The sequence below is a fragment of the Ciona robusta genome, chromosome 11 (assembly GCF_009617815.1).
Source record: "Ciona robusta chromosome 11, ASM961781v2".
Taxonomy (NCBI): Eukaryota; Metazoa; Chordata; class Ascidiacea; order Phlebobranchia; family Cionidae; genus Ciona; species Ciona robusta.
Window position 1 is genome coordinate 3893179 of NC_143245.1, and position 15068 is coordinate 3908246.

The 15068-nt window shown below is 34.0% G+C and overlaps 1 protein-coding gene across 1 annotated transcript; it reads right to left on the minus strand.

Moving 5' to 3' along the window:
* Window positions 1-2817: 2817 nt before the first annotated feature.
* LOC149728153 (two pore channel protein 1-like) lies at window positions 2818-10570 on the minus strand. The gene is made up of 15 exons (XM_089888240.1): window positions 10486-10570; window positions 9490-9581; window positions 8413-8579; window positions 7842-8019; window positions 7417-7512; window positions 7136-7324; window positions 6591-6763; window positions 6308-6426; window positions 5812-5930; window positions 5197-5364; window positions 4732-4855; window positions 4448-4552; window positions 3995-4072; window positions 3707-3840; window positions 2818-3528 (listed from the first exon to the last, which is right to left on the minus strand). The coding sequence occupies exons 1-15, from the start codon at window positions 10490-10492 to the stop codon at window positions 3463-3465; spliced, it is 1815 nt and encodes a 604-aa protein (XP_089744366.1). The 5' UTR covers window positions 10493-10570; the 3' UTR covers window positions 2818-3462.
* Window positions 10571-15068: the final 4498 nt, after the last annotated feature.

Below are 15068 nucleotides of genomic sequence, written 5' to 3' on the forward strand. Positions count from 1 at the left end.
ACGTCATATTTTTTGTGACGTCATATTTTTCGTGACGTCACAATTCCGTGACGTCATATTTTTGTGACGTCACAATTCCGTGACGTCATATTTTTGTGACGTCACATTTCCGTGACGTCATATTTTTTGTGACGTCATATTTTTTGTGACGTCATATTTTTTGTGACGTCACATTTTTTGTGACGTCACATTTCCGTGACGTCATACTTTTCGTGACGTCACATTTTTTATGACGCCACATTTTTATGACGTCACATTTTTTTGTGACGTCACATTTTTTTGTGACGTCACATTTCCGTGACGTCATATTTTTCGTGACGTCACAATTCCGTGACGTCACATTTTTCGCGACGTTAGATTTTCGTGACGTCATATTTTTTGTGACGTCGCATTTCCGTGACGTCATATTTTTTGTGACGTCACATTTTTTGTGACGTCATATTTTTTTGTGACGTCATGGTTTCGTGACGTCATATTTTTAGTGACGTCACATTTTTTGTGACGTCACATTTTTTATGACGTCATATTTTTTGTGACGTCACATTTTTCGTGACGTCACATTTTCGTTGACGTCACATTTTTTGGAACGTCACATTTCCGTGACGTCATATTTTTTGTGACGTCACATTTTTCGTGACGTTACATTTTTTGTGACGTCATATTTTTCGTGACGTCACATTTTCGTAACGTCACATTTTTTGTGACGTCATATTTTTTGTGACGTCACATTTTCTATGACGTCATATTTTTTGTGACGTCACATTTTCGTGACGTCACATTTTCGTGACGTCATATTTTTCGTGACGTTACATTTTTTGTGACGTCATATTTTTCGTGACGTCACATTTTCTATGACGTCACGTTTTCTATGACGTCACATTTTTGGTGACGTCATATTTTCGTAACGTCACATTTTTTCGTGACGTTACATTTTTTATGACGTGACATTTTCGTCATGTCATATCTCCGTGTCCTCACGAAATGTTATGTACATAGTGCGTTTAATTGTTGTGTTTTTGTGTATAAGACGAGATTAGGTTAGGGTAATGTGACGCCTGCAAAACTGCTGAACACCACCATCGATCATACTATCGAGCGCCGGACACCAGGTTCCTATTGCCAGGCCAAAAAATAACAATACAGCACAATGAAAAAATGGATACAAAATATCGGTTACTCAGTCAACTTCTTTCAAACAGTCAAACCAATGTATTGCCACTGCAACTGTGATAACATCGACACTACCATCATCACATGGTATAGCTCCTCAGCAATCCCTTGCTTGTAAGTCACGTGAGCAAACTTGTTTTAAGATCTTGCTTTCTTAAGTTGATTCTCGCTAGGATCGATGGCTAGCACTTCATGAATGTAGGGAGCAAATATATTTACTGATTGTCCACCACCGCTTTCCTTTAATTTTTCTAGCGCATCTTCAGCTATTTGGGCAGGGTAGTGTGTTCGATACTTCTGGTAGTTTTGCGTAATTGATTTACTTTCGTAATATCTCAACATTTTGTAGAATCTAACATATATAACAATTAAACAATCTATGGGAGTCGTAAGAATATGGTTTTATAATTCTTTAATGTTCTTTGTTTACTACCCAAATGAGACGAGAAAATTAAATGAAAAGGTGTCCCATCTTCCCCATCCTTCTATATATTTTACAGTTCACGGGGAAATGGTTACTTTGAAACCGTTCATCGACTTAGTAGAAACTATTTCGGTGATCTCTTACTTTGACTTGCTGCTACACTTTTCATACTATTTATATAGTAGGGTGGGGAAAAATGGGACACCTTTAGCACAAATAACCTCAAAATATCCCGATTGTGTTTGAAACAGTTAACTACGGGAGTCGTGGGAATACGATTTTATAATTATTTGAATTTTCTTTGCTCACCACAAAATGTGACGAAAACTATAGAATGATAGAGTGTCCCATCTTGCCAAAATCGTTATTTTTTTATACCTTAATAGAATAGTTATCAATGTTAATACTTTAAATAGCATGGAAAGTCCAAAAACAGTAATTGGCGTTGACGCGCGTTATATAAAGCCGTGATAATACCGTCGAATAATTCTGTAACATTATCTTTGTGATTATTATTAAATCAGGGTCCGTAAAAGATTAAAAAAAGGTGTCATCTGACAAAGTGTCCCATCTTTCCCGCCCTACTATATAGTTAATGGGTACTGTTCGATAATGAGTATTCTTCCAAACAAATGCTTTTCTGTTGCAACAATCCAGTTGTTCCTTAATCCCTTTTATGACGCAATAACTCCACATATGAATTACTACTATGTCGTAACAAATAATCGGCGCCGTGGCATAGTGGTTATCGCGCCTGCCTGTAACCCATAGGTAATGTGTTCAAGGCTCATTCCTGCTACCATTGTGGGCGTATGTGTCCTTGGGCAAGACACTTAACGGCAATTGCTCCAACCCAATGGTCACTAATGAGTGGTCCAAATTACCAATCATACATAAAAAAATCCCCCAAAAAATAATCACCCACAAAGTAACATACATGGTAACTCGTAAGCTGGCATGTGTGATAACGACTGTCGTTTTCCGACCACGCGAGGATAAGGTAAGTTGAAGTAAGTTGCATTCATTTATAATGTGTTTATATAACTGGTCGTAGTAATCGATCTATAGTATATTGTGAGGTGAGATAGAATACGTCATAACACCTATATCCCACATTTAACGATATTTAGAGTCGCGAGCTGCAAACATTATAATCTTGTACCTGTTCTTCCAACCAAAGCTGTAAACTCTGTTACCATGCGGATTAAATGATAACTGTCAGCTACACAAATAGTTGACTTCTTTATTTAAGAAACACAAGGGTAAAAGGACGATACGACAAAGAGAGGACGCAAAAGCCAAGATATATACGGCGCAAGTTTTTTATAAAACACTTGTGAAACATAAAATCGTGCAACATAAAATCTGTGAAACATAAAATCTAAAGGACGTAACTTCGAAATGCATTTATGCTGTCCATGTGACTGGAGAAGTAATAGGCCAAGGAAAGACCTTACACACAGGCCAACAGGAAATTGCGAGTTTAACAGTAAAGCAACACAATCATTGCCACGACATTACCACACTATACAGTAACTGTAAACATTATTTTTACCTAAACATTATATAATTTACAATAACCCTGTAAAACTGAATAATTATCACTTTACTAATATTTATTAAAAATTTCGGAATACCAAGAGTTTAATTTTTTTTATAATTTGGCGCTGTGGCACAGTTGGTTAGTGCGCCTGCGCAGGTTGCATTAATTTATAAAAGTGTGAAAATTGCTTAACAGCACCTTTTTAATTATTTGCGTTGTGTTTTAAACTTCCATCTTAGCCCACCATACTAGTTTGCCCTTTTTAGATTAATATTTGGTTTTGAAGCCTAAATATTTAAACTTGGAATTAACATCTAAATATTCATTATGAATTTCCGGCTTCGTCTCCTTTTGTGTCACTGTTGTTGGATGATATTCGTTTACGATTTGGCTAGAAACAAAACAGTATTGAAACATCACAATAATACAAGAGGTTACAAGTTCGGTATGTCACTTGAACTGTTACCACTGTAGAGTAAGCAGAGCATAAAGATACCAAATCCCAATTACATTATGTAACTGCCTATTCTACCAATTATCTCATACACTGAAGCCACACAGCAGTTTACCTTAATTCTTAATCCCTCCACAGACTTTCCCATTTCTTCCCGAAGTCTGTTCATATCATCTGCATTTAAAAATGTCATGTCTGACAAGATTTCCCTCGTCCACTTGCCCAGCTCTTTGCGACCAGTCAATGTAACTAGAAGTTCAAATGCAAAAAAGTGAATGAATATTATTTATAATTTATTAGAAGTGAAGTCAAAGTATTAGGTACAAAGTTTTGTTACTGTTTTACTAGACTTTACTGTTTTTACCAAAAACTAGGATAAAGAAACTAAAAAAATAGAATATACCTTCGTCAATATCTTCTATAGCAAGATCTTCTTCAATTATTGATGGAAGATGTTTTAGTCGGAAGGCAGAGGAAGATTCTTATGGAAAATAATATGTAGGTGTAGAAAGAGACAACGATTATGAACGTAACATATCTATCCTTGCGTGGCAAGGAATGACAGTCGTTATAACACATGTGTGTGTCTTGTTTCAATTACCACGTGCATGCATATAAAAAAAATCTCACATGTAATTCTGTGAATGATTTAAAAATACATATTTATTGGTTCTGCCCCCAAATGTATATGCACATATTTTTTGGGTAAAACATTTCACTTTTAAACCTTACCGCCCGAACCAAAGAACTATAGTCATCATAACTGAGTTTTTAATTCAATAAATAATAGAAATTACTGCAACTGGTAATCATAATATTCTCACCTTTGATGTTTTGTCAGTATGATTAAATTTACCTTTTGTGGTGTTTCCTGTCTGTACTTTTGAAGTGTTTCCTTGTTCTCTTGGTGGAGAGAGCAATGCTGGATCAAGTCCCATCACCCCGGTTGCCATGGATACAGCTGAAACAATAATTTGTACTTAATTAAATAATTTAACAAAGAACAATTCAAACTAATATCTTCTTTAATATTTACTGAAGTCTGACGCCAAACCAATTGCTTTACTTGAATGCTATTCATTAAATTATTTCAATGTACAAAAAGGCAATATTTTTAACAAACATAGCATACATACGCACCAGCAACAACAGACGAACCACTTCCTGTCGACCATTTTTTGGCAGGAAGTTTTAAATCGTTTGATTTTTTCGATATTTTTCTTGCACTACTTTTGCCGCTAGTTGTGTTTTCTCTGTTATAACACTGAAATACAACAACTGGTTTATTCATGATTAATTCAGTTTCCTCTTTAAAAACTCACACTGCTTTAGGTTTTATTTTTGTGCATTTAATAACAAAAAAATCCTCATTTTCTTACTTTCCCTGTTTTGTACACATATGTATGTGTAATGGCAGTATGATGGGAAAGTTATAATACATGCTCAATCATTGAAGCTTTAATCTCTTGTATTTTAATGTTACAAAATAATTGTTCTCATCATAAATCTGTACCATAAAGTTGTATTGCAAATAAATATCTTAATAAATCCACTCAATAAAATACAAAAAACTTAATGGTACTATTTTACATAATTCTGACTTACCTCTTTATCTCGCTGTTTTGCTTCTGTCTCATCGTTATAAATAGCATTAGATAATTCAACCACTACAGCTGATATCACATTTAACACCAACATTTGCATGAATGTGTAAAAGAAGATGAAATAGATGCATGAATACACGCTGACTTCATCCATTATATAATGCATCATCTGTAGTGGATTAAACACATTTGATTAAAAACGTTTGAACCATTTTTATTAGGGTAAAAACCACATATAAAATATAGTTCGTTAAATTCCGTTAATAAAAAGCTCATGTCATTAACTTTTACGTCATAATAGCGTTTACGTTCATTATTAGCAATCCACGGGATAGCAAAGTAGATGTTCTAAGCTCACGATGATTAAAAACGTAGGAATTTACACATGGATTCATTGCATCATAATAGCATTTGTTTAACCTGTCAATTAAGGGTGGCATAATAGCAATTTACATGTCAAATATTTTTGTCATAAAAGTGACTGGCACAGTCATTATTTAGCCTGTGATAGTTTAAAATATAACATCATCACTGAGATCAGCACCAGTCACCAATGTCTATCATTGGTTGCAATCAATACTAAACTCTATAGAATACTATAGTTTGCAAATCTCACTTTATGCCAGCTTGATCCAAGACTTATTTGAAACAACGTCAACAAACTACATCCCAAGTTTTCAAATCCATGCTGACATAGGGAGACTCCAGATGGTAAAACATTGTCGGAGTTAAGAGCTGTAAGTCAAAATAAATTTGCTAATCCATATCTTGTTAGAGAAGATTGAACTGAACAAAACAACAAAAATATGGGAAATGATTAGTGATAGTCGTTAACCTGATAACAAAGATATAGATCGGTTAAAAAGAGTGACCTTTAAACGCAGTAGGCCGTAACATAAAGTTGTAACTAATGAACTGTAACTAATTGAACAAAATTACCATGTTAAACAACCATAGTATGTACATAAAGTAGTGTTATGTAAAAATTGTATTAATCCACTATGACTACAACAATATAGAAGATCTTCATTAAACATGCTGTCTTCATGTGCACCAGGAATTTTGAATTTTGAGTGTATGGTTTATTTCTATTAAGGTCGAAAATTACATACATCCAAAACATTCCATTCCCACCACCCCATATGTGTAGAATGCGATGCATATCACACATAGAAGTGTTATAAGTGGTGGAGCAATTCTTCGTAACCAATGAAACATGGAGGAGGATTTTCTGATTTGTAATAAAAATAAAAAATGTTCACATTGTTGGTAATCATTTAGAAGTATGACACTAATTTTTTTACCTAAAAAAATTACACAATAGGTTATACCGCTTACCATTGTTTTATGTCTGTACATATCAACACAAGTTTATATTATTTAGTGTTGACTTACTTTTTGAAGCAAGCCAAACGAACTATCATGGAAAGTTGTCCGATCACTTGTGCCCAACCATCAACAGGGTAAGGTGTTGTGAAAAGATATATTGTGGTTGCTACAGCAACAACAACCATGGCAACATGCAAGAGCATCTCTTGCAACATGTAAGAAACACCCAGTGCTATGAACTATGTTGAAAAGGGGAGGGTTAGGCTTTTAACTTATATAATTCATATATGCAAAAATTGTAAAATATTTAATATATAATCATACAAAGAAATATAGTTAATTAATTTCTTCACATATTTAGTTTCTGTAAATTTCTTTAAAAGTTTTTTTCATATATATAAAATTATGATTATTTTTAATTTTCGGTGTAATGTGCTGAGTTGTGATGAACAGTTTAATATAATTTGTTGCACCTTTCAGTAAAAACTAAAAACGAAACACTTTTTAATTTACCATAATCAAAGGAAAACATAAAATTCTTATTTATAATGATAGGCTATTATTAAAACATGTTTAAATTATACAACTTTGAAAAAACCAGGATATGTCACCTGAATAACAGTTTCTATGGTTATAAGAACAAGAAGGGTCACTTCGGCAATATTAGTGATCTTAGTTGTGATGTCCTGCATTCCCCACCAGTAAAGTGAGAATGGGAGTACATATAAAGTGTTGATAGCAATGGAAAAATATGAAACATATTTATTGTTGCACCACATCCAGCACAGTGATGTTATTTTCTAAAATGTTAAAATAAATATGATATATATATATATATATAAACCTAAACAAAATTTAAAAAAAATACTAAAACTTGATAATAATTTCTCACCTGGCGCAATCTTGTAAAACATATTATGTATTTATTTTCAGAACAGTTTAAATTGTCACTTCCACTTCTACGGGGTTTTGATTTTTCCACTGTGAACTGCAATGGGGCAATAAATTAAATACAAATTTAACCAACAAATAAATTCTTTTAAAACTTATTTGTTTACCTAGCCCACCAAGGCTACATCAGAGAACGTGTGTTATGAATCCTACACCACCTGCCCCTTACTAGCACCCACTTATCTAAAGATAATTAGTTTTTCTGTACAACCACCAATGACTTCTGATTTGGATTAACTATTGTGTCTTCCCAAATGGGAGGAATGATAGCAGCATATATCTTACAATCGTGCTACTACTGCTACAACAGAATTTTTTAACAAAGTATAAAATTTGTTAAAATTACTAGATATAAATACCTATTACCTGCATAACATTTGGAAGATAGAAAAATTCCACAATGTTAATCGCCCAATAATCATCTTCACTTGAGCTACTACTATATCTGTCATTAGTGACATCATTTTTGGATAATTCTTTGAGCTTTCGGAATCTTTTGTTGATTTCAGATGATGAAGCTTTTGGTCGAAGACAGCGCATAACACTGAACAAAACATAAATTAATTTATCTGAATATCATGTGGTCAAACTGACAGCTGTAAAACAAACTATATATAAGATATGTCGGTCCAGGGTTGAAACATTAAGGCAATAGCTATCATGATTAGAAGTTCCTTCAGATGACAAAAGCAGATAAGTTTAATTAAATCTATGGCAACTAGAGTTTAAAGTATCCAGTAAACTTGAAATATTTAATGAGCTTCTGGAAATTCTAGTTGAAATGAAGACTTGTATTGAAAAAGTAGAAATTATTTGAAACAATTTACTACATATTTAGAAAAAAAAGTGTTCCCAAACCTATAAGGAAATAATAATTGAAAAAAATGGTCATCGGTAATTATCTTAATAACCATCCTTTCCATTGATCAAAACTCACCCTTTCCATTGATCAAAGTCAATGAAACCATCATTGTTACGATCAAGAATTTCAAATGCTTTCACCAAACATTGCCTCTCATGGTGACGTTCTTCTTTTACATGATTCTTGTTTGCTTTGACATAAAAATCATATATTTGTGCAACCAAGATTGCATACAAGATGATCTGAATGCAAAAGTAAACATTCATGTTATAATGACTCTCCTTGCACCACCACACAAGGATGAATAAGTACATTCATTTATGTAACACAGTCTATTTATTTGTGCTAATCGGCAACTGCTAGAACCTAGTAGTCTTTTGTGACTTGTCTTGTCATTTAGTAAATGGCTGACAATTTATCACAATTTCTGCATAAAAATAATCACTCATAAATATACATATGAGGTAACTCAAAGGCGGGCACAGGGTGTATGAACTAGAACACTGGCTTATATTTTACTTATGGGCCCCAATTTAAAAGTGGGTCCCAATTTTAATTGCCTTTATTATCACTGTTATTTAAGTTAATTCGAAGCATTTGGTTATATTGCTTACAAAACATGTTTGATTGTTTTACAACTTGGGCCACCAAAGTTTTGCTATTAACTTATGCTTCATACTTGGCTGTTTGGTGCTTCTCAAAAAAGCACTGACATAACATGTATGATGTATCAAAACAGGTTTTAGCAGAAATGTAATACGGAACAGTGAAACATCTTATTATTCATTGCGATGTAAGCATCTAATCAATAAAAGTATTAAATTTATCAAGGAGTAAATAAACGAATGTAACTTATATGGTCTCGCGCGTCGTAAACGGTAGTCATATATTATATATAACTTGTTCTATTTTCATCATCATTGTGGCAATTTGGATAATCACATAAGGGGACACTTGGTTTGAACAATTACCGCTAAATGTTTTGCCAACGACTCATACACCCATAGCAGTGGCTTCTAGCATAGAATGCTCTTAACAACGATGGCGTCGAAAATAATGTTCTTTTTCTAATGTTCTTTTGATCAGCCCAAGTTATTTGTATTTTGCTTCTTTGTGGTTATTATTTAATAAAATTAGCTTTCTAGTTTCTACCTCTCCAGTAACAATTATAATGATGAAGTAGAACAGCGCTACAGGTGGATGTTCATCGTAGGCGGGAATCATAAATCGTGGGTAACTCCCTCCTGTATATCAAGGGAACAGCACAGCTTTAATAAGTGAACACGTATCGTTATAAAAAGATTGGTCAAAATGATATGTGTGTATACGCATTGTACACCTTCGGCACTGTTTGTTGAATTGTAAACGAAAAGGCATCTACCCGCTGAACAAGAATAGCGGTTAGATTAAAATACTTTATACGGCTACAAAATGCCCAATAACATTTTCTATCTTTTTCCTTCTTTCTAAAATCTCCCAGCAGTTAACTCCAACAATTACTATTTTACTGACTGTCTAGCTGTCTAGCACCACACTCTGACTGGTTTGTTTTGCCTTCCTCATGTCGTTGTTCAGTTATGACGTTATGCGAACGCTGTTTTTCTGTTTCAGAAATAGCTGTTATGTGTTGAGCTGTTAATATTGTTTTTTTATTTGTCAGCGACTGAACATAATTGTTTTGTAATCTTTTTATGGACCCTATTTCTTGATCTCTCTCTGACTGTCTGGCTGACTTGACTCTTTTTGGGCCATAATTGGAATCTGGCTAGTTTATGTCTTTATGATTTGCGTAATCGTTAATGCATCTATACACATTCATCAAGAGGGGAGCATTAATTAAGTCATAGACTACAGTCGCTTATTTGTTACGGCTAAAACTGCAGCCGCATTTGAGTTAAACCCTGGTTCCTACAGCAGTATTGCACACATAATTATATAGTAGGGTGGGGGAAGATGGGACACCTTTAGTACATAATATCTACATATCCTGATCGTGTTTTAAACAATTACTAACGGTCAATGGGAGTCGTGGGCATATAGTTTTATAACTTCTTGAATGTTCTTTGTTTACTACTAAACGGGACGAGAAAATAGAGGTAAAAGGTGTCCCGTCTTCCCCCACCCTACTGCAGTACTCCGTTTCCTAACCTGCCATTAGCACGAAAACTTGTAAGACTGCAATAGCAAGATTATCAAACGCACCCTCGTATATTCCATCATGTTGGCTGCGTACGACGTCTGTAGGGCAAATAAAAGATGATGGCAAGTTTTAAAGAACACTAACTAAGTGTAATTTTTGATTTAATTATTAAAGAAACATTCATTTTAATTTCGCATGCGTGAACTGTGTAGTATTTAAGTCCTATTACACTTGGCAAAAACTCATAATGACATTACAAACATTTCGATTCCGATTAATAAATTATACATGAGGACCTAAGGTTAAAGAAGGACTCTCGTTATTATTTTGTTTCTATATTACTGACAATTTTAGACAACCCATTAGTGGCCACTGAATTGTGGAATTGCAGGGACGTGCCTTGCCCACGGATCCAACGCTCACAATGGTAGCAGCGAGTTTTGAACCAGTGTTAAGTTAGAATTAGAAATAATGTATTAAGTGCAATCAAATATCTAAGTTATAGTTGGAGTACATTTTGGACAAGAAGAAGAACAACTGGTCAAAGGAAATAAATAGCCAGAACGTGCTTAATAGCTAAATATTGCAGCTCGTAATACATTTCACACTTTACCGTTATCATTATACGTGTGCATGAACAAGTGGACGCCAATCACCGAAAACAAAGTAACGTATGCTCCCATGATGAGTAAGAACTGAAGAAACTTAGGAGTCACTCCCATTATAACCAAACCGGTGCTAAAAATTTAAATTAAACGTTATTTTAAAAATCATTTCTTAAAGTAACCGAGACTATTGGTTTTCACACAAGCGGTCATATTCATTCGCATGCCATGTCCATATCTAAGAAATAATCAAATTTTATGGTTAAATATAGACGTTACGCTGCATATCATGTGTTGCGACACATGTTTATTTTTAATAACAGTTAGCCTATAGGACAGCTTCAACAATGAAATCTATGTAAACATGAGGACGAAACTTCATGGATAGTTGTATATTTTTGCTTAGCCACACTTTTAACAAAAACTCTATTGCAATAAAGGCGGGACATTCGTTTGCATAATTTCTTACGCATGTACCTTCGTAGCGGATGAATACGAAATATAAGTAAAATTGGTCTCAAGGATCGAAAAATCATTCTTCCCAAAGTGAGGAACAATACATTATCCGTTGCGAGCAGACAAACGAATAACACGTACCTAGAAATAAAAAGTCCATGGTAGGATGCGGTACGTTGGGATAAGGAATAAGAGTAAGTAGAATTCGTTTATAAATGTATTACAACACATGATGACTTACAATGTACGATGATTAAGGTGATTGGTAAAGAATATGTGTAAATACGCTTTGGAACTCAGCACCATGCGTTGAGTTTTAAATTTACACTAGTTAACCTTGTCGTCGCTTTAAAATAATCGTTTCTTGGATTTGAACAAACTTTATTGACGCAGTAATTGGGTAATGTTGAAATTTAGTTTTAATCTTCTGATGTTTAAATAAAAATAATATTTCAATTTTGATAAATGATAATAAGGTCTAAGAGAATAGTGTTTCAATGCTTCCCCACTTAAATGGTAATGGTTTGGTACAGGCGTCAATCGTTGTGTGGATTCTTTTTCTCACTCACGCCCGTGGAAGCAGATTATAATGTTCCGAGTATGATCCTCAGCCGGCGGAACATTCATTTTATTTTGTTAATTTTTATTTTAAAAAATATGGGTCATCGTTACTAATATAACCCTTTTATTTTTAAACTTGCGTTACAATGTAAACAAAGCCAAAAGTTTACCGATTACTGTGTTGCCAACGGATTCCCGATGTAAGGCAGTTTACTTGACTCCCGCGTTATAATTATTAATTGGACAATTTTATACATCATGGCTTATGACTATACTTAGTTAGAAATATTTTATCAATTGGAATCAATTAATTAAAGTTTAAGCTACCTTTTGAATTCATCGATTTTAAACAAACAGAAAGTTAATCGTTATTTACTCGCTAATTGGGCCACTACGCCCACAATAGCTTAAACGTTGAAGTGTTCTAAAAATGTTCGTCAGAAGCACATTTAGATTTTAAATTCTGGATAACAAATGGTGTTTGACGCTTCGTGGTTCTCTTTTGTTTTAATGCTGGTAGCGTTTCTCGACTTCTCAACTAATTTATCAACATCGCTGATTAGTTTTACGATGAAGTAAATGGGTTCATTGGAATACGAAAGTATAAAACATGCAAACAATACTTACATCCTCCAGTGCATGAATGCAAAAAATTGACGAGGTCGTGAATAAGCAAGACACAAAGAAATGTCAACGAAATATATAACACAGCAACTCACACCACCCCATAACGAAATCGGATTTAACTGTTTCGACGCTTTAGATATCATCTAAAAGGTATACGGTAATTTGTTTTAAATGACAAGTTAATGTAAGTTTTATTTAAACAAAAATTACCAAGTTTTAAATGACAAATAAGTTTTCTGTTGTAAAGTGTTAGACCCTGACCATTTTCCTAAAATTGAATAAATGTAAACTATTTTTTTCCGCGCGGTGAATCAACGACAGTCATTTATAGTATGGGAGGTCTGTTTTATATACCATGCTCGGTTATGAGCTACCACGTATGTAAGGTACCCGTAAGTATATTTTTTAACCTTTTTTTATTTATTTAAACAGGCACACCCAACTTTGACCGTTTCTAGTTTCTAAAAGTAATATAGAGAAAATTCATAATAAAATTTGGAATTGTTATATCCATATATACTCTGATCTATAGAGGCAGGCGCTTCATCAAAAAATAACAGGTAAAGGAAATATACATACAACAATTACCTGAACTGGTTCAAAAGCAGACAAGACGCAATGAAACACAACGACGAGAAATAAAAGGGTTGTGTAAACGTAATGTGACGTCAAACGGAGACACCTGTATCATTAATAACATAATTTATATTTATCTGTTCCATTAATATTAGTCTTGTGTGCTTAAGAAAGCGAAGAAGTGGGGAATGAAAGCAAAACCGCTATAGAACACTAAAGATAAAATAAAGGCAATGGTATAATTGGGTGGGGGAAGATGGGGCACCTGTAGCACATAATATCCCAATAACCAGATCGTTTAAAAACAATTAACAGCGGTCAATGGGAGTCATGACGAAACTTTTTTTATTTTTTGAAGGTTTTTTGTTTACTATCAAACGCGACGAGAAAATAGAATGAAAAGGTCTCCCATCTTTTTCCACGCGAATATATATACATATATATATATTTATTAAGAAGAGTATATGTTAAATCTTGTAAGAAGCAATCAAAAGTGTGTCCGTTGCTAATGCGTTGTTTAGCTCACAGCTAGTACAATTCTTGATAATTTATTATTGTATAGTAGGGTAGGGGAATACATAATATCCAAATAGCCTGATCGTATTTTAAACAATTAACAACGGTCTGTGGAAGTCGTGAGGACACGGTTTTATAATTCATTGAATGTTCTTTGTTTGCTACCAACTGGAAAGAGAAAACTAAACGAAGAGGTGTCCCATCTTCCCCCATCCTACTATATAATAAATCGAAAAAACAAAACTCACATACTTACCATCCTGATACATTACGTTTGTCTATCATGCTCCTACCAAGACCAGATTTATAAAAGCGGCCAGCCATTGCGTCTTGGATGTAAGCCGAACTGAGTAAAAATCCCTCACTTCTTAATTGTAACACACATGATTTAAACGTGATAACCTACTATAAACATAAAACTACTTTACCTCTGATTTTCCATGTACCGTGACTGCCGACTCGTCGCTGACGTCACAGATATCCGAGATCTGCGTTTTTTTCGAAATACTTTCATATCGCATCGACACAGTCAAGTCGGGAAAATGAAATTTTGAATTTGGATTGTTAAATTCGTTACGAGTTTTTAAAGCCAGACCTTTCGTGTGATGTTTTATCTAATGAATGTGTGCAAACAGTAAAATCGATGATAATAATTATAGCAAATACGACCCCGACACCGAACAATCGGTTAAAACGACGTACAACACGGCTATGGAATAGGAAACGGAAATATTAATATCCATTGAAGTTATTAACAATGGCACCAGTGGTGATCTAAATACCCACAATAAATATGGTACAATAAAAAATCAAAGCCTCCAATTGGGGGAAAACACAAACCTACAACTGGAAACACAAATTAACCTACAAGCATAGCAAAATGACTCAACGTTGGACATGTCGGCTACTATTCAATAAAAGTTACGAATCTGGATATAGATTTATTTTAATATGGAACTAATATATCTAAAGTATTGAATAAACGTAAATGATTTATTTACATCTCGCCGCTGGTCAATGGCAGTCGTTTATAGCAAGTGAGGTCTGTTTCATATACTCATGCCCGCTTATGAGTTACCACGTATGTAATTTATGCGTGGTTATATTTTTTGATCTCTTTAATGATCTTTAAAAAATGCGATCTTAAAAAAAAATCTCACGACCGCAAATACAAACGCTAAAGTAAAAACATCGTTGGTACAAAATGCAGGGGATTTCCCACAAAAAACTGTCACTCAACCTTGACCATT